Source organism: Lycium barbarum, chromosome 1 (assembly GCF_019175385.1).
Source record: "Lycium barbarum isolate Lr01 chromosome 1, ASM1917538v2, whole genome shotgun sequence".
Lineage (NCBI taxonomy): Eukaryota > Viridiplantae > Streptophyta > Magnoliopsida > Solanales > Solanaceae > Lycium > Lycium barbarum.
The window spans coordinates 101,360,344-101,387,789 of record NC_083337.1 but is presented as its reverse complement, the minus strand read 5'-3'; the positions used below and the strand labels follow the sequence as shown (position 1 = coordinate 101,387,789).

The 27,446-nt window shown below is 34.9% G+C and overlaps 2 protein-coding genes across 3 annotated transcripts; one reads left to right on the top strand and one right to left on the bottom strand.

Annotated features, from left to right (window-relative positions):
• Positions 1 to 7,099: 7,099 nt before the first annotated feature.
• LOC132636499 (aspartic proteinase 36-like) lies at positions 7,100 to 18,909 on the top strand. Its single transcript, XM_060353399.1, has 10 exons — positions 7,100 to 7,629; positions 12,309 to 12,438; positions 12,568 to 12,815; positions 13,638 to 13,862; positions 15,247 to 15,403; positions 15,502 to 15,569; positions 15,653 to 15,743; positions 16,330 to 16,402; positions 16,862 to 16,933; positions 18,482 to 18,909. The coding sequence occupies exons 1-10, from the start codon at positions 7,382 to 7,384 to the stop codon at positions 18,631 to 18,633; spliced, it is 1,464 nt and encodes a 487-aa protein (XP_060209382.1). The 5' UTR covers positions 7,100 to 7,381; the 3' UTR covers positions 18,634 to 18,909.
• A 2,221-nt stretch (positions 18,910 to 21,130) lies between these two features.
• Positions 21,131 to 25,869, bottom strand: LOC132636487 (probable protein phosphatase 2C 33). Of its 2 annotated transcripts, XM_060353380.1 has the most exons (6): positions 25,715 to 25,869; positions 24,777 to 25,359; positions 23,329 to 23,718; positions 23,126 to 23,243; positions 21,890 to 22,113; positions 21,131 to 21,804 (listed from the first exon to the last, which is right to left on the bottom strand). In XM_060353380.1, exons 2-6 carry the CDS (start codon positions 25,029 to 25,031, stop codon positions 21,394 to 21,396), a joined length of 1,398 nt encoding a protein of 465 aa, XP_060209363.1. In that variant the 5' UTR covers positions 25,032 to 25,359; positions 25,715 to 25,869; the 3' UTR covers positions 21,131 to 21,393. The 2 variants fall into 2 exon arrangements, with proteins under 2 accessions (XP_060209363.1, XP_060209370.1); XM_060353387.1 differs by having other exon boundaries at positions 21,131 to 21,734; positions 24,777 to 25,864.
• Positions 25,870 to 27,446: the final 1,577 nt, after the last annotated feature.

Here is a 27,446-nt window from a genome sequence, read left to right as displayed (position 1 = left end):
CCTCGGTGACCTGTATATCACCTGTAGGAAAGATTCTGGAAGGGTCACCAATACATTTACGAAGCATAGAAACATGGAATACCGGGTGCACCGCTCCCAAATCAGCTGGCAGATTTAATTCATAGGCAACTTTGCCTATTTTACGAATAATCTGATAAGGCCCAATATATCTCGGACTGAGCTTCCTTTCTTGCCAAATCTCATAACACCTTTCATAGGTGACACTTTCAGGAACACCCAATCTCCAACCTGAAACTCTAAAGGTCGACGGCGATTATCTGCATACGATTTCTGTCGACTCTGGGCTGCTAACAAGCGCTCCCGGATAAGTTTCACTTTATCCACCGCCTGCTGGACTATATCTTGGCCAATTAATTCAGTCTCCCCAACATCAAACCAACCGATCGGCGACCTGCATTTCCTGCCATACAAAGCCTCATATGGTGCCATCTGAATACTGGAGTGGTAGCTGTTGTTATAAGCAAATTCAACAAGCGGCAAATGATCATCCCAGCTACCCCTGATATCCATAACACAGGCACGCAACATATCTTCCAGCGTCTGAATAGTGCGCTCGGCCTGTCCATCGGACTGAGGATGAAATGTTGTACTCAGACTCACCTGGGTCCCCAATCCCTCCTGAAATGATCTCCAGAAATTAGCTGTAAACTGGGTCAAAAGTGTTTCATGCCCACAATTTCATGTACAACTTATGTCTCAAAATAAAATCGAAGGTCAAAAGTCCCGACTTCATGTCCCGAAATGGTCTTGGCCCTAACTTATCATAGTTAATCCGGATTGTCCCAATGTATAAAATACGGGACGTAACACTATGACCTCATCCTAATTTTCTAGTGACAACACTAGGAGCCCGTTTGGATTAGCTTATACATTGTTGAAAATAGCTTATAATTTGTTTTCAGCTTTTTTGAGTGTTTGGCTAGCCAGCTTATAAGCCATTTTGTGCTTAAAATAAGCCAAAAAAAATAATTGGGCCCGTTTGGCTTAGCTTATCTAAAGCAGTTTATAAGCTGAAAACAGCTTATAAGCCAAAAAAATAAGTTGGGAAGTTGGGCTACCCCAATTTTTTTTTTTTGGCTTATAAGCTATTTTCAGCTTATAAGCTGCTTTTTTTAAGCTCATCCAAACAGGCTCTCGAGGTCCTAAGTAGGTTCAAAACAGCCTAACTCTGTCACACTTCCACAGTTGACTCATGGAAACTATGCCCAACCTTTAAAGACTTTTGTTGCCAAGTTCAAACCTGCTGCACTAGGAACAGACCCGTCATAAGCATGTAGCAAACAGTGACAAACTAGTGTTCCTAAGCAACTTCAAACCAAAATTATAATCATGAAAGCATCTTGATCTTAATCACATTGCATTTTAAAGAAACACACATTTCCCTTTCCATCAGGATCAAATCACACAAAGAGAAACAACAACAGACTCCAATCACCATTATTCTAGCCTTAGCCAAATCCTGAGACATTATTCTCAACCTTTTCTTAGCCATATCCTTACTCCTTTAAAAGAGCTCAGTTCACAACATCAAAAGGAAATACAAAGCATCCAGGACAGCCACACAAAGACAAAATAAGCAAACTTATGTCAAGGTTCCCATTAGCCCTCTTCATTTTTGTCCTTTATCTTTTATAGTTAGCATAACTAGGTGATCAGCCCTCAATAATAAGGGTTTTCCTTCACACAAACACATTCATGGACATTTCTACACATGATGGGCCAAAACAGGCTCACACCTATAGACATATTCCTTGTCAAACTACCAATCCTTAAGCCCCTTTCTTTTAATGCCATTTTCAGAGTGGACACATCTCATTACTAGGTTAAGGCAAACATGACAATTATCCTCTTGACAAGCTTATTTAACTAAATGATTGACCATTTTAACCAAACATAGACCATCCTAAGACTGCCCTAGATTTAGTTCATTATAGCAATATTAAAGACCTTTTAGACTCAACACAAGCACTTACATATTCTATAGGTTCTACTCAGAGGTAATTTCAGCAAGTTCCCATACTTACCATAAGAAAAATAATCAGACAAATGCAAGCCAAATGAATACTTTTGATCAAGTTTAAATCCCTTCCCCTTCCAGAATCATTATTTTAAAACCTCTGTCTCAACATATACTAATGTGACCCAAAATGCCAAGTTTTCAATCAAAATAGATATTACTTAAATTAGGCAAATAGAGGTCAGGCCCCAGAAGGCACTTAATCCACCTGTAGCCATTAACACCCTTAAGGTCAAATACATTACCAAGTAGAACAAATAGAATCCCACAAAACACACAGTAAACCTTCAATCCTTAAATCAAACACATTATTAAATGGCCAAACATGATCAGACTAGGTCCAATACATATCAGACCTTCAACTTCCAAACAAACACATGATTAAGTTGGACAAAGATGATCAGACTAGGTCCCTTCATAACAAATCTCTAATCTTTAGACAATCTCCAGAACAGACACACTATCAGATAAATTACTCAGCACCAAATCAAACACCTCACTTTAAGAGGGCCTTTAGCCCCTTTTTGAGTTAATCATCAAGCCAAAACACATTTCCAAATGGACACAGCCAAGAATGTAAGTCAAATAAATCACTCAAAGGTCCTATAATTTCAAACCAACCCCTGAACCAAGCACTGTTACATGGAACACATAGGATTGACCCATCATGATACTTAACAGACCCCTTTGATTCTAATTCAAAGCACAAGACTCATTACACACATCAGACAAATATATTAACTTAAACTACATTCTAAACCACACAAAAAAAATACTTAATCATATTAAACAAACATGATATAGACAGAAATCTAATGGAAATCTAAATCAAACAAGCAAATTAGCTTAAACTATATTCTAAACCACACATAATACTCTTAATCACAATTAAACAAGCATGATATAGACAGAAAATCTAAATGGAAATCTAGATCAATCAAGCATATTAGCTTAAACTATACTCTAAACCATACATAATACTCTTAATCACATTAGACAAACATGAATATAGACGGAAATCTAAATGGAAAGCAATAAACTAAAAGTATTTACCTTTTGCGAGTGCAACCAGGGCAAGCGATGGACTTGGATGCTTCTATGCTCCCAATGCCAAACTCAGCCACCAACACCACAACCAAATAAAAAGACAGAAACTTTAGAACTAAAAAAAAAAACTAAAACCTTTCGGCTAAGCTTAATGACTAATGGAACTTTAAAACTTTGAAAAAATTGTAATTTTCAATCCTTTCTCGATTCCCACCTCCTCTTTCTTTTGAACAAATGGTTTATAGAACCCCAGAATACATCTCAGACCTCATACAACCGATGTGAGACTTGTAGATTTATACAAAGCTTCACTCAAAAATCCAACACACGGCCCAGATTTGAGGTAAAAACGAAATCAATGGCTCAAATTACTTCAACACTAACATAATGACGGAAAATATAAAGAAAGGGGAGAGTTTGTACCTTTAGGGGTTGTTTGGACGGATTTTGTGGAAAGAAGGACGAATCCATTAATGCTTCGTCCTCTCCCACGCTATACGCTCAACTACGCGATGGGACACGACCAAAAAACAGGCGGGGTGGTTGGAGTGTGGCAGGGGACGGCGCTAGGGTTTTACCCCTGGCCGCCTCCATCTTTTCTCTTTGCAAAACGACCCCTAGGGTCTGAAATAAAAAATGAAGGGAAGGAGTATATTATCCCCCTTTTACTTCGTTAGTGGACCGGGTCGGTCCATTATGGACTGGGCCGGGTCCCTTTTTTTTATTTTTTTAAAACGGGCATGGTATATGTATACATATATATATATATATATATATATATATATATATATATATATATATATATATATATATATGCACCATGTATATTGGTGCATATACATGGGGTGTGTGTGTATATATATATAAAGGTCGAGGATAAATACCCCAAATTAAAAAACCAATTATTAGCCTAGTAGGACTTAATTAATTTTAAAACATGACTCATTAAAAATTATTTTGCAGATACTGGTCCTAAATTAATTAACCAGATAATTTATCAATTAAACAACTACGCAAACACACAGAATCAAGGTTTGAGGGGTAAAATGGTCAATTCTTTTAATTACTCAAAGCGTCTTGGACAATAAAATAGAATAAATTACTCATTAATCTAATTTTCCTTGATTTAATCAATTAAGTAAATAATTATTCAAAATGGTTTTTTCCCTTTGATTAATTTCAATAAAAATATTCCCTGAATGTTATAAAAATCCTAATTAATTTCCACAAAATTTAAAATATCATGGAGATCTCTTCATTAATTTAAAGGGGTGAGCTATTATCCCAAATAATTTCATGAAAAATTACCTAGACCCTTTAGGGTGCGCAACTGATTTTATTTATTGTCCAAGTAGTCCGAACACTTAAAATAAATTGGAGGTCAAAAATTAGGTATCAACACCAGGTACAGCACCTATTATGCACACCACTGCGGTTGGGTACGGATAATACCGAGCCTTGTTATGGCCGGGTATATGCGAAATACCGAGCCTTGTTATGGCCGGGTACAAAAGACACCGAGCCTACATGGCCGGGTACGGTATTATTATGTATGTATGTATGATAACGTTTTCTTTAGAGAATGGTTAAGTATGCATGACAACCGCCCTCTGAGGTATAATTTGATCTCTTCATCTCATGTTATTCGCATTATTTCATTATGATGTTATTCATGTCTTACATACTCAGTACATTATTCGTACTGACGTCCTTCTTGTTTGTGGACGCTGCGTTCATGCCCGCAGGACCAGGTAGACAGGGAGACGGACCAGATCCCTAGGTTGTTTCACCAGCGACTATACAAGAGTGCTCCATTTGTTCTGGAGCTATAATTTAGCTGGTACTACTCTTTTGTGTATATATGGGCATGGCGGGGTCCTGTCCCGTCTTTATGATGTCATGTACTCCATGTAGAGGCTCGTAGACATATGTCTATAGTTAGATGTTTTGTAACCTCATCGGTTCATATTTTTATATATCATTTTTGGCAGCCTTGTCGGCTTGTACATATGGGCATATTTGATGATGTTTATATAGACGTGCATACGTTCGATGGAACTTGTGTCTCATCAATTTGTGGTAATCATGAGTTAGCCATGTGACTCACCTAGATATGATTATGAGAAGTATGATAGGAGGTGCTCGGTGGGTTAGTCCCCGATGCTTGTCATGGCCCTCTGGTTGGGTCGTGTCAAATTCCACCCCGTAGCCCAGCGGTTGAAAGCCCACTCCTAACGTCTTTATTTCCATTAAGCTAAGGAAAATGGACAAAATTGGGGTTTCCATCATCGACATCTTCTCTTTTCAACATAACTGAAAGGGGTTTCTTCATTATCTCCTATTTTTAACCTTGATTATGTTCTAAATTAACACGTTCTCTTCAGATAATAATTCCTATTTCGATTAAGTTGTATCTATTTTGTATATATACACATTGTATTGTATATATATTTTGTTTATTGTTTGTATACCGAACTTTGTTGTATGTATAAAACTTGCATATAAAACTTGAAACTAGTTTGATGTGATCATGTATTGTGTGGTTGAGAATCTGAACCGGAGGCTATTCCTTTTTCTGACACACACAAAAGATGTGTATATAAGTTGTATATTTTCTGTATATATACACACAATTTTGTATATATAGTGTATATTTTGAACCTGCTCTATACAGGGCACTGTACTGATACGTATTTTATACTAAAATGATACATATTATATACAAAAATGATACAATTTTTTATCCTATACAGGGCACTGTGCTAATACATATTACATACACAAATGATACATATTATATATAAAAACGATACAGTTTTCTATTCTATACAGGACACTCTGTTGATACATATTATATACAAAAATGATACATACCTTAGTGATTCATACTTTATACAGTTTCTATACATTACAGATAGGTACTGATACATATTTTATACACAAATGATACATATTACAAACAAAAATGATTTTTACGGCTGTTGTTTAGGTGTTATATAGGTTGAAGTTTCCATGTTTAAGATTGATTGAAGGAGGAAATCGCCTCAGAGTTTTTTCCGTTTGGATTTTTATTTGAAAATTGCCTTATTTATGTTTTGGCTGACGGATGAGATTTGTTTAATGGCTACATTTTGGGTTTGGGGAAACTTGGGCCAGCGGGTGGGTTTAATTTGGGCCGAACGGCCAGTCCTTTTCCCTTAAAATTACTCTAGCCCAAACCCATTAAATTTTGGGCGGGTTAAATGGATTTTGGCTAGTTTTGCCACCCGTAGGTGAGCACAAGAGAATGTAAAACATACAACTAGGGGTGGGCATAGTACGGTATGGTATGGTATCTGAAACTTTGGTACGGTAATTTCAGTTTCTAAAAATACTATACCATTACCGTACCAAATTAATTCAGTATGTTTTGGTTTCGGTATTTTACGGTACGGTAAATCGGTACCATAGTTTGTCGGACTTCGACTTACATACTCATATCGTGGAGAATTATGATTTTCACTACTTTAGAAAATCTCAATTATGATGTGCTAAACACCTTACACATGTAAAAATATTCAAAGGAAAGTATAAGCAATCCCCTTTGTAATCAATTATACAAAAAAGACATTTAAATCAAGATAGAGTAGTCAAAGTTCCAACGTTTAAACAATTAGTTTTATAATAATACTAGTTTATATATTTGTTAGTATTATAATACTAAGATATATGAATTGTATATGTAAATATATACTTGGGTATGGTATTCGGTATTTCAGTATTTTCTTTATGAATACCAATACCGTACTGAATATCAAACTTTTTAAAAATGCATACCAAATACCGTACGGAATACCATAATACCGAAACTGCGGTATAAAAAATTTCATTTTTGGATATGGTAATCGATATCTACCGTACCATGCCCACCCTTATATACAACAACAACGCGACAAAGCTATACATTTTTGTATAAACGCACGTGTAGAGAAAGAGAATGCCATTGGAAAATTTCCAAGAATTGTTGGTACGCATGAACAAAGGGAAACTCAAGGTATTTCAACACTCCATTTGTCATTTCCTTGTAATTCCTCTCTCTGCCTCTCGTTTGTTTTTACTCCCCCTTGCTTCCATTTTCCCTTTGGTCTCTCTCTTTACACCTTCCACTCATTCACCCCACCCTATCTGAGGCCACACCCACAAACGAAAAAGGAAAAAAACATATACTAACGCTCTGAAGATTCATTCATACATACATACATTGTACAGAAATACATACACGTTAGGATATCTATATACAATATTGTTGTTGTTTTAATGGTGAAGATAATGGATCTAAGGACAAACGGGTACTTGAATATTCTTTTCTTCTTGGTTTTGTTGGGTGTTCATGTACATGTGAAGGGGGAAAATGTGGTGTTTAATGTGGAGCACAAATATGGTGGGCTACGTGGTCATAATTTGAAACAACTTAAAGCCCATGATGTCCAGCGTCATGGCAGAATGCTCGCCGCAGCCGCAGCCGACTTCCAATTGGGTGGCAACGGCAGTCCCACCGGTGCAGCGTTAGTTCCTCAATCCTCTCTCCGTCCCAATTTATATGAAGATTGACCAGTTTAGGAGCCCTTTCTTTTACTACGGTTTTCTTCCATTCTTTTCATATATTGTGAATTATTAATTATGCAAATTTTATATGTAGCTTCTAAATATGTAAATATTATTATAAAATACTAGAAGAATCTATATTTAAAATTGAGTCAAGAAAAAAGTTGTTTGACTCCTTAAATTGATCAACCTGCGTGTAAATTGGGACGGAGGGAGTATATCTTATATTAGTGACTATGACAAAAATAATATTTAAAGGCATAATGGTAAAAAAACACATGTGAAGTACTTTATCATTTTATTTTATTTTGCGAGTTTTACGCTCCAACTATTAGCTGTTCTCTTTTCATACCTGAACTATCACCATCTATGTATAATTCAGGTAGGAAAAAAGGGAGCTGAGATTAGGAGTCGGGAACCAAAATAACCCAAAAAAAAAGGGTATGAACCAAAATACCCCAGGAAAAAAAACGGGTACAAAAGTACCTTTAACGCATGAAAATCATGCGTTAAAGGACTTAACGCGGACGAAGCCGTTAAGTCCTTTAACGCATGATTTTCATGCGTTAAAGGTGTCCCTTTTTTGGTCAAATTGTCTGATAAGCTTTAACCCATGATTTTCATGCGTTAAAGCTTTATCTCCTTTTTTTAAAAAAAAATTCTTTCCTTCTTTTCTTTCTTTCTTTCCTTCTTTTTTCCTTTCTTTCACACTTTTTTAACATACTTTAGACATAGATTAATCATGCTTCGAGACTCCAAAACTTGAATATTTTATATAGAACCCTATTTATTTTTGTGCGATTAATAAGGTAGGCTCAACACATCAAGGATACACAAAACTTCGGATTGTCGTTTTAGTGGTTGAAAAGTGCTCGAAGTCCATTTTTGTTTGAAGACTTGTTGTCATTAGCTTTAAGTTATTTATGTTTTAGGGTTTCGCGTTATTTTTATATTAATGCGTAACTTTATTTTTAGTGATTATAACTTTATTTTTATAATCAATTAACAAAATATCAATTCATGATCAATTATTTATGTGTAATTTTTTATTTTTTTTGCGTTATACCCTTCAACTCCCAAGTAATTGGAGTCTGCAACTTAAATAACCCAAAAAGTGGATTTGGGTACCAAAATAACCCATTAAAAACCCTTTTACGCTCTAATTTATTTGTAAGTTGGTGAAATTTTAAATGGTCATAAATTTGTGCTCGGATGTCCATTTGATGCGATTTTTTTTTTATTTTGGGTATTTTTTCCAGATCTATGCGTCTGAACTGCCGCAAGGCCGTTCGGCCGCCCCGAATTTTCGAAAAACGTCAGTTATCCCATTCAATTTCAATTTTCCCCCAAATTAGTGTGCAATTTTCATTTATTTCTTTTTTAAATCTAATGGCGAAAAATATATTTCAATTCCATAATCCCGTAATAATGATGTTTTCAATGTCAACTTCAAGGTTCCAAATTCAATTTAAGAAAATAAGTTAGATAGCATTAGTGAACATACAAAATAATAAAAAGTGTCTACATTGTTACTTTAACCAACTTGGCATGGTGGTAAAGCCTTTGATTTTTTACTTTTTTTAATCTCATCCACCAGGGATCAAACCTCAGCGCGAGCGTTGAGAAGATATTATTAGTAAAAAAATGAACTAATTTATTTAACGATTGACATGAGATAAACAAGTAAATAACATGGGACAAACAATTTCAGAAATAAATATATTAACAATGCCATAATTAACAAATAATTAACGGAGATCCATGGAGGTGTCGTATTTGTAAATACTAAATTATTCATTATTTTTTAAATTAACTAAAAAAAAAACTCTAATTAGAACTTACTTAACTAGGATAAGTTATGGAGGATTTAATTAGTTATTTTGAATAATCCATGATATTGTATTGTCAATTATAATTTACTTAACTCATCTAGTTAAAATAATAATGAACAAAATTTTATATTAACTAACTAATCCTTCATCAAAAAATTATGTTAACTAACTAATCCTTTTCGGAAATTCTGTTAATGATGTTCAATCTAAAACTAAGGATTTAGCTTATCGTTTGTTATTCAGGATTTAGTTTATCGTTCGTTATTCGGGATTTAGTTTATTATTCGTTATTCAGGATTTAACTTATTGTTCGTTATTCGTTAATGGATTATTTTGGTACCCAAACCCACTTTTAAAGTTATTTAAGTTGCGGACTCCAATTAGTTGGGTGTTGAAGGGGATAACGCAAAAAAAAAAAAAAAAAAAAAAAATGATTGTGAATTAATATTTGTTAATTGATTATGGATTATTAATTTGTTAATTTATTTATTTGTGAAATTGTCAAAATAAAGTTACGCATTAATATAAAAATAATGTATAACCCTAAAACATAAATAACTTAAAGCTAATGACAACAAGTCTTCAAACAAAAATGGACTTCGAGCACTTTTCAATTACTAAAACAACAATCCGAAGTTTTGTGTATCCTTGATGTGTTGAGCCTACTTTATTAATCGCACAAAAATAAATAGGGTTCTATATAAAATATTCAAGTTTTGGAGTCTCGAAGCATGATTAATCTATGTCTAAAGTATGTAAAAAAAGTGTGAAAGAAAGGAAAAAAGAAGGAAAGAAAGAAAGAAAAGAAGGAAAGAATTTTTTTTTTTTAAAAAGGGGATAAAGCTTTAACGCATGAAAATCATGGGTTAAAGCTTATCAGACAATTTGACCAAAAAAGGGACACCTTTAACGCATGAAAATCATGCGTTAAAGGACTTAACGGCTCCGTCCGCGTTAAGTCCTTTAACGCATGATTTTCATGCGTTAAAGGTACTTTTGTACCCGTTACCTGGGGTATTTTGGTTCATACCCTTTTTTTTGGGGTTGTTTTGGTTCCGGACTCCTGAGGTTAGCTATTGCCTTTTCATACCTAAACTATCACCATCTATGTATAATTCAAGTAGGAAAAAAGGGAGTTGATAATTAGGAGTGTGAAACTCGCGAAAAAGTAACCATCAACTCATACTCCTTTTGTTTTAATTTATGTGAACCTATTTTCGTATTAGTCTGTGTCAAAAAGAAGATCTTTTTTTTATATTTGGAAACAATTTACCTTTATGCAATAATCTATAGCTACACAAAATATATGTGACTCATTTAACACCACAAGTTTTAAAATTTTTCTTTATTTCTTAAACTCCGTACCCAGTCAAATGAGACACATATAAATTGAAACGGAGGTAGTATTTAAATAATATTTCCTCTGTTTCAATCTGTTTGTTTGGTTTTGACACAGAGTTTAAGAAGGTACAAAAGATTTTTAAATCTTATGGTCTTAAATTAAATTAAAGATATGTAGAAGATACCAAAATGTTCATTTATCTCGTAGTCTTAAACATGTCACGTAGAAAATTGAAATTAAAGAGTTGTAAAAAAAAAGATATTCTTTTTTAAACGAACTAAAAAGAAAAGTAAGACAAACGATTGAAACGGAGGGAGTACTTGCTAGTTCAAAAGTGAGTCCTTTTTGTTTAATCACCGTGCAGTTCAACTCCAAACTAACGAGAATTATGTGTAGGCCGCAGCAAAAGAAAAAAAGCTTCGTACAAAAGAGTTTCTCTATTTTTAGGAGAAATCTCATTGTCCCACCATATTCTTTGGTGGTGTTACATAGCCAACTAATTGAGTTGAAAGTTTATAATTTGAATAGTTCAATAAATACTTCTCTTTGGACTAATTTCACGGATACCTATTAACTCCTATCAGATACATAGGTACGGAGTAATTCTAGAAATTAAACCTAAATTTTTAACCCACTTCATTGACTAGTAGGCTATACCGATTGGTGCTTGAATAGTTTAATAAACACTACTATGGATTTTTCAACTTGTAAAGATGGTTTGAGGGGAGGCTTCCCTAAGGGAGGTCGCGGGATCGAACCGCCCCTAATGCCTTCTCAGTCGAGCCTGTCGCACAGGGCTTGCCTAGTGCGGTTTACATCCCCTGTGGGGTTTGCAGGCTATTCCACAGTGGGGGGTTTACCCAGTGCGCACATAGTGCTCACCACAGAGTGCTCACCCGAAGGGCAGAGGCTGTGGCAGAGGGTGTAGCGGCTGCGGGTTTTCCTGGAGTTTCCAAAAAAAAAAAAAAGAAAAACAGGAGGCAGTACTTATATCTTTTACTTTCTTCATGTTGGGACAAATTGTTTTGTTTGTATTGAAAAGAATAATATCGTTGACTTAGGTCTGTTGATCCAGGTAGGCATCAGCGTTTCTGCTTATTTGCTAAACCTGTTTAAAGAAGAATAGCTGTAACACCCTGAACCCCACAAAAAACAAAAAAAAAAGATGGCGGGTGTTTTCTTACTTTCACTGGGGAAGTTATTTTTTTGGGATTTTTTTTCTTAGAGAAAATGTTTTCTAAGAAGTTTGAACGTGTGCAGCTTTTTTGTTCATCCCTTTTGCTTTAGTAACTTCTTTCTTTGACTAAGTAAGTTTAAGAGAAGATTTTACTATGTTTAAAGAAAAACAAAAGTGTTGACAGATATAGGGAATAAATTGGGGTAGTATTGGTGGAAGAGTCGGGGTTGAGAATTTGGTATGCTTTCACTGTGAATATTTATTTAGCTCATAGAATAAGGAATGCAGGCTGTATTTCACTAAGATTGCAATCGGGACACCTTCAAAGGACTATCATGTTCAGGTCGACACTGGAAGCGACCTTTTATGGGTAAACTGTGCAGGCTGTAACAGATGTCCTACAGAAAGTAAACTCGGGGTATGATCCCTCTTCCAATTTATGCTTCAAATTGCCTTTCTTCGGTTCAGAAGAATGGAACCATTTAAGCATTTTAAATTTGTTGAACAAATTATTCAGTTATTTGTCTTTTGAACTTTCTTGTAACAGATCGAGTTGACACAATATAACTTACAAGCGTCAACAAGTGGGAAATCTATTACCTGTGAGCAAGATGTTTGCACTGCTATGTTTGACGCAACCAGCTCAGACTGCAAGGTGGGAAAGCCCTGTGAATATATGGTTACTTATGGAGATGGAAGCTCAACTGGAGGATACTTTGTAAAGGATAACATTTATTTAGATCAAGTCTCCGGAGACTATAAAACATCACCCCTGCAGGGAAACATAGCATTTGGGTAAGTCTACTCCTAATTGTTACTTCAAATTCTATCTATCTATACAGGTTTTTGCCAAGTAATATGATGCATGGACTCAAATGAATAATCTAGTTTCAGTTTTTGATTTGTTATTATCTGCATGGATTCGTTGGTGATAATCTTTTCTTTATGTAGTCAGTCCTTCACTACCTTATTTTTCAATATCGTTGAACTTGTCAATAGCGTGATCGTTTACTCAGTTGCACTAAAAACAGAATCTGTTGTATATTTGTGTCGTAGTGAAGCTTAGTTGTAGCATATGAGAGTATGAGTTCAAGTAATACTCTATGCCATGTGGAAAGTAGATGTTTGATCGCGAAATCAGTTATGATTGTTAGGTTTCAAACGTTTCTTGAGTTGGATAACTGCAGAATGTAGGTGTTGAAGATATTATGTTTCAGCTGTACCATCCTAAATGAAGTTGTATGAATTGGTGAAGCATAATAAAGTTGCTTCTCCAGATCACAATATTAATAATAAAGTTGCTTCTCCAGATCACAATATTAAGCTTTCATCTTCTTTAGTATTTCACAGGGAAGCTTGCTAACAGCTGAAATTGGTCTTTGTTTTTCCTGAATATCTCTATGCCAATAATTTATGTCCTGGTAGACATTTTAACTACGTACTTCCGATCTTTACTTTCGTCATTCTATGACTGGTTGTCCTTGTCCTGTTTTCTTATGTATATTTGAATGCCCTTGTGGTAGATGTAAAATAATGGTAGTCATATTATAGCATGCATAGGCAAGTAGTTCATGTTGTGATTCTGTGTTTACATTACCTGTTTTTGATCCAAGATAGGTGCTCGTCTAAACAAAATGGAGACCTAGGTACATCAACTAATGCAGTGGATGGGATAATTGGTTTTGGAGCAGCAAACATGTCCGTCATCTCACAGCTAGCTGCTGCTGGAACCGTGAAAAAAATGTTTGCACATTGCCTGGACGGAGTTAAGGGAGGTGGTATATTTGCTATTGGACAAGTAGTTGAGCCAAAAGTTAATTCAGTTCCATTACTCGCAAATCGGTATGTACTTTGACTCCACCACCCTCCACACACACACAGAGAGAAAAAAAAAAAGGAAAAAGAAGGGAGAAATAAGACATGCAGACAGAAAAATAATTTGTAGCTAACTTTGTTGTGCAACTGAATTTATTTTCCTCTTCTGCACCTTATAAATTAGAAAGGATCTCAACTACTGCAAGGATCTCAACTACTGCACTGAAAATCACTCTGCTACCTTTGCCTCCTAAATTATATATAGTCAGTTCCAAAGACTGTTAATCAAAATTCTGTAATTGCTGATGTATGTCAGATGAATTGAAACTATTGTTATACCTCCTGCATCCTAATTTAGATGATGAGTTCTATTCGGGGTGTGCCAAAAATATATTTCAATGCTCACTTCTTTCAAGAATTAGAATCTAATTTAATAATGAAGTGCTCTTCTCCTGATCAGTCTAAGTTATCAACTCATACTTGATATGTTTTTCCTACTCTTATCAATGTATTACACATGTTAAATTATCTGATTAAGCTTTGCCTTCTTCAAATGCATCACATTAATGAGACAGAGGAAGTTCTATTTTTAGTCTAATTGCTAATACTAGCACTCTCTTATTCAAACACTAATAGGATACAAATACTAATACATATTCCTAGCAACTCAAATAACCTCTGTCCAGAAAAGCTGTGCATCTGGAAAGTGCAAAATAAACGGCAGAAGACTCGACGTTCTCCCTTTACAACTAAAACTAAGCAAGCCTATTAAATTTACACAATTTATCGAGTTAACTTTTCCTCGATTATACTTTACAGACTTCATTACAGAAATTTAGATGAAATCAAATTATTGCTGAATTAGGAGGCAGTTCCGTATCCTTTAGTATTTGTTTTTCTCCTGTCGGATATGCTTCTTTGGTGCTAAAGCCTTGAAGTTCTTTCTTCGAGAATAGCAAAACCTAAAAAGTTTCATCAGTCCTAGTTTTCCTCTTTCCCATTGTTGTCCACAGCATATGCTCCATTTTTGTGTATCTGCTTCTCATATCACTTATGGGCTAAAACTTTTTAGTTATGTACGTTTAACTGTCAGAGGAGTTTCTTTGCGCTACAGTAGTATGGTAGTCCCGCTATCAAAGTATGTGAGAGAAGGGAAGGAGTGAATTGTATGCAGAGGCAGAGGCAGAGCCAGGATTTGAAGTTTGTGGGTTCAGGGTTCTAAATTAATAATTTGTACATATTTGACAAAAAAGTTAATACAAATATATGGTTCGGACCAAAGCTAAGGCCGAACCCACGTTCGAAGGGCTAGCTCCCCACTGATTGTATGTATATTTATTTGCTAAAAAGGGAGAACTGATTACCAGATGATAAATGCTTGATTGAACTGAAATTGTTCTCTCCTCTTTAGGGCACATTATACTGTTTCTCTGAAGGATATTGAGGTCGGTGGTGAAGTTGTAAACATTCCGACTTCCATCTTTCAGTCGAAGTCTAAAGCAATAATTGACAGCGGAACAACCTTAGTATATCTTCCAAGGAAGGCATATAATGCTCTCATGAACAAGGTAATCTAGAAACTGCTAAATACATTTATCTCTCTGAGCATACATGGTTCTTTTCTTTGTCCCTTACTGCTTGATTTTTGCATTCTCTGCTCCTATAGCTTATGGAAAAGCAACAATTGAAACCTTCTCGTGATGGGGACTTCGACTGCTTTATGTACAGGGGAAGGTAAGGTTCTGATAAATCACGTTAGTTTCAAAATTTATTTCCACTGTTATCAACCTAATTTTGGTCCTAATCTGCTGGTGCAGTGTTGACGACGGTTTCCCACCTGTAACATTTCAGTTTATGGGAAATCTTTCTTTAACAGCCTATCCCCATGAATATCTTTTTGAAGTTCATGTAAGTAATCCAACTATGCACTCTCTCTTTATTTGATTACATTATTCTTAACATATCCCAAAAAATAAGAAAAAAGATAATCACATGATCTTGTTTTTGCAAATGTGTGCTGAAGAGAGAGGTGGGGGACGGATTATATTGTTTCTACGCGATTGCTTGGGTTTACATGATAAACCCATTTAATACTTTAACAACGTGGATATAAGCATGAGCATAATAAACAAAACACGACGATGCAATAAATGCACACTTGAATCATTTATTGTGTCAACCCATTACCTCCAGCAGTATATATCTGCATGTGTTTGTCCCGTTATGATTTTTTTTCTTACTGCATTCTTTTTCTGCATGTATTTGTCTAACCACTAGATTTTTCTTACTTGAAGATTTAATTCTGTCTTATTCATTTTGTGCTTTCTCTACTAAAACTAGGACAGGGTAGGTCCTAATGAATGTTGACAGCTTTTGCTATTAGGCTGCAGGGGAAGGCAACATGATACATGTTTTTTGTAGCTTAGATGACATATGAAGTAAAAGTCTCGTTTGTTGTTAATCGTTATCTCAGTTTCTCTGGTTAAATTTTCAGGACAATGAATGGTGTATCGGTTGGCAGGAGGGAACGCCGGGAAAGGATGGAGATGAAATTTTTCTGTTAGGAGGTATCACTTTACCCTCTCCTACTTTGCCCATATAACTTCTAAAGTAATCTTAGAATTTTAACTAGGCTAGATTAAGAAGAAAAAAATAATAATTCTGACTATGTTACTGAACTTAATGGAACTTCACCTTGTTTTAGACACCTAGCTTGGGTCAATATTTTTTCCATTTTACAAATCCTTTTTATTGATGAACCCTCGAAGGGTAATTTTGCAAGGAAGTTTAATAGTCAGAGATATCCTTTCCACACCTGGGGCAAAAGTGAATTCAATATATAAATTTCATAATTAGCATCTCATTCTTCTCTAACTGTATTTTTAGATATTTCTCCGTTCTTTTGTAAAAAGTACAGAATTATGTGGCAAATGTGCAGCTTGTCATAATTGAGCTCAAGTTGGTACAATATTTGATAGACATTTTTGGTGGCATATTTAAGTTAAATTTTGAATTTTTTGATGCAGATCTTCTGTTATCAAACAAGCTTGTTCTGTACGATCTTGAAAAAAAGACCATTGGTTGGACTCAATATGACTGTGAGCATCACTTTCATACTTATTTGGATGGATTTTCTTGCTTTACTTTCTTCTATAGTGTATTGAATAAAACTTCTTGTCTGAACAAGTATTATTATTCTCATCTATGCATTTGATGGCATTTATCTTGTGAACTCGATTGGCTTTCTGTCCTTGATGTTTGTTGTGTCTATAGAATTTTAGTGGTTGTGTTGCTCTTTGCTGAATTCTTTTTGAATTGTTAGTCTTGATGGTTGGTTAGAACCCTTTTAGAAAAGGCTTTAAGTTATATACAATGACAATGTAAAGATTTTTTACCCTATCAATTTAGTTTAACTAGTGATAGTAAGTCAGCTACCATTTTATTGAGGTTATCATTTGATGCTTATTATATTATCTTGTAAGTGACCTAGTTGTGTATATACATCAGCAGTGCACAGAAATTAAAAAGTTAAAGAAATGGACTAGTGCAATCATCAAAGTCAATTTGCAAAAAAGACAATCAAAATCACACGAACTGTCTAGTTAGGTGTTCTACTTGATGCTCTGTTACAGTCTTTGTTTTCCCTTAATAACCTATATTAATCGTATCAGAGGGAAACTCTTTCACATAATACCTTGTTCACAGTTCATTGGCCTACTCATCTAGATGTTGATACAGGCATATCCTTTGGTGCTGCATTTCTGTGAATTTAGATAATTTTACAATTAGTGATTCCATTTCCGTTTTGATGTTTACTTGATAATGTATTGTTTTGCTAAAATCGTTTCTGGTCATCTAGTCAGTAGCCTTGTTCATTATTTTTTCCAAAGTCGAGTTATAACTAGAGGATGCCACTTATTCAGAAAAGGAAAAGAGATTTTTGAGAAATACATGTTAGATAGAAATGTTAATCAGTGCCATGTTCAGTGCCATGTTCATACTCTCTCCGTCCCATATTATTTGTTCACATTACTAAAAATACATGTCCCGAATTATTCCCTCCGTCCCATATTACTAAAAATATATGTCCCAAATTTCTTGTCAATTTACAAAACCAAGATAGAATTAATTAAATCTTTTCTATCTTACCCCTAATATTAAGTGTCCTTGAAAATAATCAATATTGATTAGAGTACAATTTATTATAGTGATAAGGGTAAAGTAATAAAAATACACCTTTTATTTTGATTTCTTGAGGGACGTATAAAGGGGAAAGTGGACAAGTAATATGGGATGAAGGGAGTACTTGTCAATTTACAAAATCAAAAATGAATTAATTAAATATTTCTGATCTGACACTTAATATTAAGTGTTCTTGAAAATAATCAATATTGATTAGAATACAATTTATTGTAGATAGATATGACTAAGGTAATAAAGATACACCTTTTATTTATGATTTCTTGAGAGGCGTGTATAAGAGAAAGTGAACAAGTAATATGGAACGGAAGGAGTAGAAGTTTTCTTTTTTGTTGATTTCGGAAATGCATATTAGATAGAAACGTTAACCATTGCAATGTTCATAGTTTTACTGACGAGTGAGAATTTTGCCCTTATAAGGTTTTCCTTTTGTTTGTTGATTTCAGGCTCTTCAAACATTAAGGTGAAAGATGAAACCTCTGGAAATGCGTATACAGTGGGTGCTCACAAGATTTCATCAGCATCTACTTTGGATTCAAGAATGGCTTTTACATTCTTCTTCTCCATTATCTCTTTCCTATGCTATTTGTTGAAATGAGAACCATCACAAAAACTGTACCCATGTTACATACAACATTTGAAGGTTTCAGCATGATTTTTTATTCTTAAAAAGGAAATCGGTTTTTGTGAAACTTGACATCAGCAGATTTTCTTCTCTGCTTATATAGGAACCATTCGCAAATGCTAGTGTCAAATATTTCTTCTCTTTTTTCCTTATTTTTATATTCCTTTTCTTTTTTAATGTGATAACAGGATATAGATAGACAGTGGATATTAAGTAAAGTAAGCTTCATATTTTTTCGGATGGTTCGCATTCATCATTTTGTTTCAGTGTATAGGTGGCAATTTGAGCCCATATTTAGAAAATTAGCTCATTTTATCACATATTAGTGAGTTGGGTCACACATATTTCAGGTGAGTAAATATAGGTTTCAAGTCTCTTTTTAACCTATAAAAATATGAGCAAATATGGGTAAAATATGGGTCTCTATATAAGAACACACTAGATCCAATAATAACTAATTTTGAAAATGAGAAATTTTTTTCTTACCTCCTACCCCAATCCTTACCCCACCACGCACCCCGCCACGCCCCCCCACCACCACACACTTTTTTTTTTTTTTTAATTTCATACACTTTATTTTTCTTTTATAAAAAAGGAGAAATTTTTTTCTTACCTCACTCCGATCCCTACCCCCACCCCCACCAAAACCCCTCCCCCAAAAAAATTCAATTTCATATATTTTACCTTTATAAAATTCTATAAAAAATGGAAAAACAAATCTTACCCCCACCCCTCCACGACCCCCCCCCCCCCCCCCCCCACACACAAATTTCAATTTCAAATATTTTTCTTTTATAAAAAATGAAAACAAATTCTTACCCCCACCCCACCTCTCTCCGACCCCCCCCCCCCCCCCAAAAAAAATTCAAATATTTTACTTTTATAAAAGTTAAAAAAAAAATTCTTACCCCTGCCCCACTCCCTCCACGACCCCCCCCCCCCCCCCAAATTTATTTTCATATATATTACTTATATAAAAAATTTATAAATAATGGACAAGAATTTCTGGCCCCCCACCCCCAAAAAAATCAATTTCATATAATTTACTTTCATAAAAAATAATTAAAAAATGAAAAAAAAAAATCTTACCCGCACCCCAACCCACCCCCACCCCTCACCCCTGAAATTTATATGAAAAAATTAATATAACTTGACAAAAGAAAAAAATTATAAACATACACTTGAAATAATACTACACTTGTATAATATAGGTTAACCCATAACCAACTCAGTCATTTATCACCCAACCCATATTTATCCACATAAAATATGGGCGGTTTGAAAACCAACCCATTTTTGTTCAAACCATTTTCAACCAAACCCACCCATTTGTCACCCCTATTTCAGTGTGAATTAGTGTATCCATCTTTGTACGAGTATTGTGCTCTGTTTGTTTTTGCTAGTCACCCTTGGCCCCTTTTTCTCACTCTTTTGGTGGTTTGTTCAACTCGCCAAAAAATCACAATAAAAAAATTTGTTCTTGCCGAGAGAGTAGCATCGGAAACATCTTTGTTTGAGGATGAGTTTGCTACTCTGATAGCATCTCTGAACAGCCAAGGGCAGAGGCAGAGCGCGGGGGGGGGGGGGGGGGGGGGGGGGTTCCAATTGAACCCCTTTGTTAAAAAATTATACTATGTAAATAGGAAAATATGAATTTTTTCACATATAAATAAGTAACTGAATTCCTTTGGCATAATTCTTTTTTTTTAATCTTCTTATTTGAATTCCTGGTTTCGCCACTGTAACGGCAGGTACTTACCCTTACCAACTGGACATGGGAAACTCGAAAAATATTTTCCTCCGCACTGAATACAACCTTCATCTCCAACTTCCAGAGGAGCATATCCCATAAAAGAGTAGGAAACAGGGTTTACTAAAGGGAGTAAATTTAGAAGTAAAAGTTGAAACCTAGAGCAAAAAGAGGCAAATGCAACCCTCTACTTCTCCAACCACCCTTTCAAAAGAAAAAAGTAAGGTGAGGTGAGGCAGGGTGGAATTGGTGATCACTGTCAATTAAAATGTGGACTCTTGAGATAGAAATATTGTATTTTGTAAATAATGGAAGAAAATATGTTGGTCCGGGAGTTAAAGAATCATCCAAAAGATTCGAGGATGCTAAAGAAACTTTTGGTGCACCAGTTAACATTAGTTTCTTAAACCTCTCAGATAGACTCCTAGATTCCACTTGATAATAACATTGAGAAAAAAATAAAATACAAGATCCAACCCCATAAATCCAGAGAAGCATGTCACTTGCTACGCATTCTTTATTGTTTAGCTTTTAACAAGTACAAAAATTAGTAAGACTAAGTGTTTGGTGGGAGAGAGAGAGCAATGAAAATCGATCTGCATGTTGAACCAAAAGGCTGGAAGAGGCTGCATTGCCAGTTGCCACACATTATTATCAATAACAACAATAATAATATTAATAACAAATGGCGCAACACATTTGAGATATGACAAAAAGAGAAGCTAGAAAACCAAGGACGAAGACGATTGCGACTTGGATTATGCAAAATTCAAGTTCCTACCTACACTAAAGAAGAGGATGATTCCCAGACACGCTAATATATAGGCTGCGGACATGACACCTCTCAGGATCACAGAAATGAATATTTTTCAGTTTTCTTTTCCTCAGTAATGAAATTAAGCATATAAAGAGATGGACAAGGCAAAACAAACTGAAATATCATTTAAACAATAAATTCAGATTTGGATAGGAAAGTTCACCCTCTATTTTGATTTGCTTCCTCCAGCAGCTCTCTTTTCTTCGTAATCAGGAACAAACCTTGGCAATGTCAATAATGTGTTGGCCCGAGAAACCCCATTAAGCGCAGACCATGCATTCTCCTCCTCTGAAAGCACCTCCTCTCGATCTGAAACTTCCTCGTTTTCTTTTTCTGAAACTTGATCGCCTTCTGGAACAGTCTTATCATGCTTTTTCGTACCGCAAGCAGTGGACGAGACAATTGAGTTTGAATCAAGGAAGAGGCAAACAACAGCACAATCATCAACTTTAGAAGTTGGGTATTTGGTTCTCCAGCCTCGTACAGCTGCTTCAACCAGTGATCTAGCTGCAAATGAACGGAGTGAAGCTGAAGCCACAATATTTATCACTTCCTCATTTGAAAGCACATCCCAAATCTGTCACAGTCATCAAGTAAATTTTTGACGTGGAGATAATATAAGTATATATGTATTGATAAAAAAAATACGAATAAACTCATACTCCATCTGTTGCCAGAACAATGAACTGATCATTTTCTGTTAAAGGTCTATATGAAATTTCTGGGACAGAAATAAGGCCAAAATCTTTCAGGCAAAAATCTCCAAATGCGCATGCCATGGCTAGTCCAGGAGAGTTACTGCTCGGCAACCACACTCTTGCAACCTCTGGTTCATTGCGAAGGGCAAACACGCGTCCTTTACATTTGCGAATCCTCTCTGCCTCCTCTGTAAGTTTAGTTAAACAGAAAAGTATAGTAGGATGAGCCATCACTAGCATTGTTCGAGTCAACAATGCAAAAACAGATTCTGCTTTCAAGAATACAATGCAGAATGCTTCAGTTTTAATGAACATAAGCATTTCCTGAAGAAAACATCTATCACTTCATCTCTAAATTCATCCACCTATAAAACGACTGTGTAAAAATTAAGCATCTCATTGGTCAAAATTAATTTCAATAAGTTTTGAATCGTAAAAATAGATCTCTCTAATCCTTCTTTTCCTTCTTTTTCTCATACCATCCAAATCCAACTGTACTGCATGCAATCTAGTTTACATGATTATGTTGTCATAAACAATACAAGTAATTGAAATCCATTGCTCATGGTAAAGAGAATGTAATTTGCACATTTCTCAAGTTATCAATCTAAATCTGCAAAATTTCAAGAAGGGAAGAACCGTCTCTTGATACTTCAAATTATCTAAATGAATGTGCGTAACCAATTTGACTCTCCATGAGATACAAAAGATGGTGATTTAGTAAACGGGACTAGACAAAGAAACAGAGCAAAGCGAAGAAAAAATTTCCATTTGAATAGCGGACCTGCTTAACCAGTCCCGTTACAATGAGCCTATACCATTATCGATGAGACTACAATCTTTCTATAATATTTCAATCAACAAACTGAAGACATTCAGCTTCTGACTAGTCCATTTGTTTCAACAAATGAGGATGAAAGGGGGAAAAAAGAGGAAGAAGATTGCAAGCCAAACAGAGGCATAATCGTTTAACGGTTCTGATTTTTGCCCAACTAAATGGCATCGATCAATGTCGATGGCTATTGGCTACGTAATTGCATTATTGCGACCTCATAGACAAGTGGTAAGAACTGACATGAGAATTAGGGCCAGTCGACTAGGCAGCAATACGTTATCATAAAGCTGAGGATAAGTCATAATTTCATGAATTGTTTAACGCAATAATGAAATTCAGAAAGCAGCATGCAGGGTTATATGCACCTGGTAGATTAGGCTTAAGATCTACTGTCAATTGTACTGCCATCAAAGAACCATCCTTATCTTTCATAGCCAGTACAGCTCTAGAATCTCCAACATTTCCAATTACAAGATCCTGACCCTGCAGGAAAAAAAAAAGTTACGGGTTTACTATCAGAATAACATAGCACAAATGTAGCAAGGTCCTTCTGAATTTGTTAAAGGACCTGCTTAACAAGCGTTACTGCTGTTGTCCCACTACAGAAGCAATTGATATTGTTATAACTACTCAGTTCTCTATAAATAAACTTATAAGCCTTCAGAAATGAGTCCTTTAATGTCTGAAAGACCTCCGGGTGCTTTTCAGTGTCTTCAACATCAATTGAAACCTTTGACTCCTCATCAGCAGATATAAAGGAAGCATCCTCAGAGTTTAGACTGCTCCGAGTATTTGGACTATTCTCTCTTACATAGTCGTCATCTTTTATATTATCTTCCCACTCTGCTCTTAGCTTTAAAGGAAGAGAATCTCTGACTCGCTTTGCAACAAAATGACCATAAGGACCATGGCCATCAAAAACGCCACAGAAAATTGTATCTGTTCTCGAAACAAAATTCTGAAATATTTATTACAATGAAAAATTAGGAAATGCTTTCTAACATGTATATTGAGACAAAAATGTGATCAAGGGAAAACACTACAAACGATATCTGATAAAGGATGAATAAATCCTAACTTGGCTCAGATAAAACAAAACAAAATGAAAAAGAGCGTCAGAGGGGAAACACATCATATAACTACAAAACTATATTAAGTAACGGGCTGACACATAAAAAGACAAAATAAAGAAAGAAGATTCCAAAGGGAAATGTTTTCTTCTTAATCCTGTCGAGAGAGTAAAGCCATAAATAGTCTATCCAGGAAGAGCATTCAATTGTGGCCAAGCGTATTCCTATACTGTTTTCTTCCACGGATGTGAACATGCAACAAAAATGAACCTAAAGTATCTATTTAGATTTCCTACACATTCTCAGCAAGCTGTGTATTTATCCATGCCTGAAAAGCTAAGTTACTCGGACTCTCCTAAAATGTCGCCGGGTGCGTGTCGGAGCCCTCGAAAATAGTGTATTTTTGGAGGATCCGACACGGGTATAGCAACACTTTCTAAGAGTCCGAGTAACTTAGCTGAGAAGACTACCTAAAATTTGACTTATAAGACCTTCCACCAAAATGTTAGTTCTAGGTTCTAATGAATAGATCTTTTTTTTTTTGTTTGTTTTTAATTAGTAATAAAACTAAAGGGTGAGAGAACTGGTAGAGCAAGTATGAATACCTTAAAGTTGCATCCCAAAATTCACAAAAGCGAAAATTTGAAAAGAAAAGTAGAAGAAGGAGCTGAAACAAATGTGACATTATAACCACTCATACAATCAGATGGTCACATGTAGATTCAGGTAAATTAAGCACATCAACGTAATCCTCTAATAACTATACAAGCTGAAACAAAAACAACCATCATTAGGCACCAATACTGTGATACAATGTTAACTATCATAACTTAACCCCTAGAAGTTTTAGAGTAGCCATGATGGATGCATTTGTCGTTGCTCATGCAAACTAAACACCTATTTATCATTATTTTACAACAATAATGAGCTGAGGAAATTGACTAACCTCCCAAACAATCATGGCATCTTGATTAGGTCCTTTTTTGCCCTGCTGAGTGAAGAGTGAAGCCACTTCACTTGAGCCATTCAAGAACATACGCCCAGGAATCCCTTGCAGCTGTTCTTCCTTCCTATAATCAAACGAAGAATTCCTCAAACCACCCAGCCTATTTTTCGAGCTCCTCCTCTTTGTAGTTCTAGTAGTAGATACCGGAGATCCAGGGACAGGGCTCCTGCTTTCTAACGAAAAGCAGGAGCCCATCCATTGCAAAATATTCAATAAGCACCCCACAACAGCAAAACGATCACGATCACGATCACACCTCCTATTTTCCGCGTTTGGATCCGTTACAACCCTTTTTAATAATATCCTTCTACACACTTCAATATCCAATATCCAATCCTCCACTCAATCCAACAAATTCACCATTAATGAACTTTTGACAATGTTTGAAAGGTTATTCACGAATATTAAGAATGAAGTTATGATAACAGCAACACCTCTTATTTTCCGGTTTGGATTCGTTACAACCCTTTTCAATAATATCCTTCTAAACACTTCAATATCCAATCCTCCAGTCAATCATTCACTATTTTCAACCACACAAAAAAAATCCAATAAGCACAGTGACAAACCCAGTCCACTTTAACAGTCACTCAAAAATGTTTTTGACAATCTCTGATAACGATATTAAGAATGGAATTATGACAGGAAAAATAATATTTACTAGCTTTAACTCCAAGTTCTCCCTCCCAACAACTAAAAGAGGAATAAATAAAGAGTAAAGAGTAGATCTATTAACACCACCCCCTTGTTCAATATTTAATAACAATAGCCCAATTAATACCTTAAATCTTCACATTCCCACTCTAAAACTAACTATAAGGTACAATTTATTTTAAATAAATAACCCACTCCGAGCTAAAGTGAATTAAGTAGAATACCAGGATAGAGTTGAGCTCCAAAGCAACAAAGAATGAAAAATGGTAACTGCAAAATTGAGTGGTATTCAAATAAAGAAAAATGACAGAGAGAGAATATAGATAGCAAAAAAAAGCTACTCGTTTTTGGGATAGTAATTCGTTACATACATTTTTCCTATTTTGTACGTATAGTATATAATACCCACACATAGACAGAGAGGAAAAGTGCTTGAATTCGTACTATATGTCTTATTGGAAACTAGTCATTAACATATGTTATTTACTTTAATTAGCCTGTCTTAATTTATATTTTATAAATAATTTTTAAAAATTTGTCATAGTCATGACAATGAAAGTTGTTCATCAATGTAAAAAAGAAAATTAGTAAGAAGGTAAGGGAAATTAATATTTTGATTTTAAATTTTTTCTTTTAAATTGTTTAACACTTCCTCTGTTTCAATTTATGTGAATCCATTTGACTAGACACGATATTTAAGAAAGAGTGAAGACTTTTGAAACTTGTGATTCTAAATAAGTGTTGAATATTTGTGTGACTGTAAATCATTTCATAAAATGAATTTGTTTTCAAATTAGGAAAGAGGTCATTCATTTTGGCACGGACTAAAAAGGAAATAGGTTCACATAAATTGAAACAGAGAGAGTATCTTATATGTATACTCACAAGTTGATATCCATCTCAATCAATTAACCGTTCAGATCCAAACATAAGAACCATTGTTGTATATATTGGTTTTTTAAAAAGCAAAATTAATAAAATATTTTTATTAAATTAATTAAAAAATATGAGGAAATAAATGTGTCGGATAATTAAAATTGAAGTGCATACGTCTATGGAATAAATATTAAGTATTATGACATATTAAAAATGCGATATGTTATATTGTAAATTACCAAATTTTAATTCCGAAATGAAAATATAAACTAATACATTTTATAAATGTAAAGAAACAATAATCAGAGAATGCAAAGGAGAGTAAGATAAGTAAAGTATTGACAACGAAGGAAAATGAATTTTCCTTCTTTCTTAATACTTTAAACGTGAAAAGAGGACGAACAATAGCAATGCAAATTTGTACCAAAAGTTATGTAAATTGCGCACCTTAACCAACTAGTTTTTTATCCACTTAGACATTTGTCATAGTCTCTCTCCAATAGACTATCTTCAAGAATATTTATTAGAATGGATTAATTTTATTTTGGTTTTATAAATGAACAAGTAATTTGGACACATACATATTATATTTTTCAAGAACGCGAAAAGTCAAGAGTGAACAAGTAAAAGTGCACGGAGAAAATAAATGTGTCGGAGAATTAAAATTGAAGTGCATACGTGTCACACCCCGACTTTACTAGGGTGTGATGGGCACCCGACCCCATATCTGGAGCCGAGCGAACCCGCTGACTCTTGTTACATATAGAAACTCTTGAATCGGTAAGGAAAGAAATACATAGTAAGCTCTCCAATATGTATATATCTTTTTTTTTTTCATAAGTAAACTCTGACATCATATAAGGCTCGTGACATAAGACATAATAACATATCGGCTGCTGAAGCCACTTACAGACTGACAACTCAATACCCATTGCTTTGTCTGCAAAGTCTCTAACATAGAACAAAACATCATAGCATATACTTGGACCTGGCAATCCTCCGGGACAAATGGAGTTAGCCATCTCCGCTGGAACATCTTCAGTAAGGTCTTCTAATCATCTAGGAGTACCTGCGCGGCAT

Coding starts and splice junctions, on each gene's coding strand:
- LOC132636499 (XM_060353399.1), top strand. CDS start 7,382: ATGGTGAAGATAATGGATCTAAGGACAAACGGGTACTTGAATATTCTT. Junction 15,404..15,501: donor ATAATGCTCTCATGAACAAG/GTAATCTAGAAA, acceptor CTGCTCCTATAG/CTTATGGAAAAGCAACAATT. Junction 16,403..16,861: donor TGAAATTTTTCTGTTAGGAG/GTATCACTTTAC, acceptor TTTTTGATGCAG/ATCTTCTGTTATCAAACAAG.
- LOC132636487 (XM_060353380.1), bottom strand. CDS start 25,031: ATGGGCTCCTGCTTTTCGTTAGAAAGCAGGAGCCCTGTCCCTGGATCT. Junction 23,719..24,776: donor ATGCCATGATTGTTTGGGAG/GTTAGTCAATTT, acceptor TAAATATTTCAG/AATTTTGTTTCGAGAACAGA. Junction 23,244..23,328: donor CAGTAACGCTTGTTAAGCAG/GTCCTTTAACAA, acceptor TTTTTCCTGCAG/GGTCAGGATCTTGTAATTGG.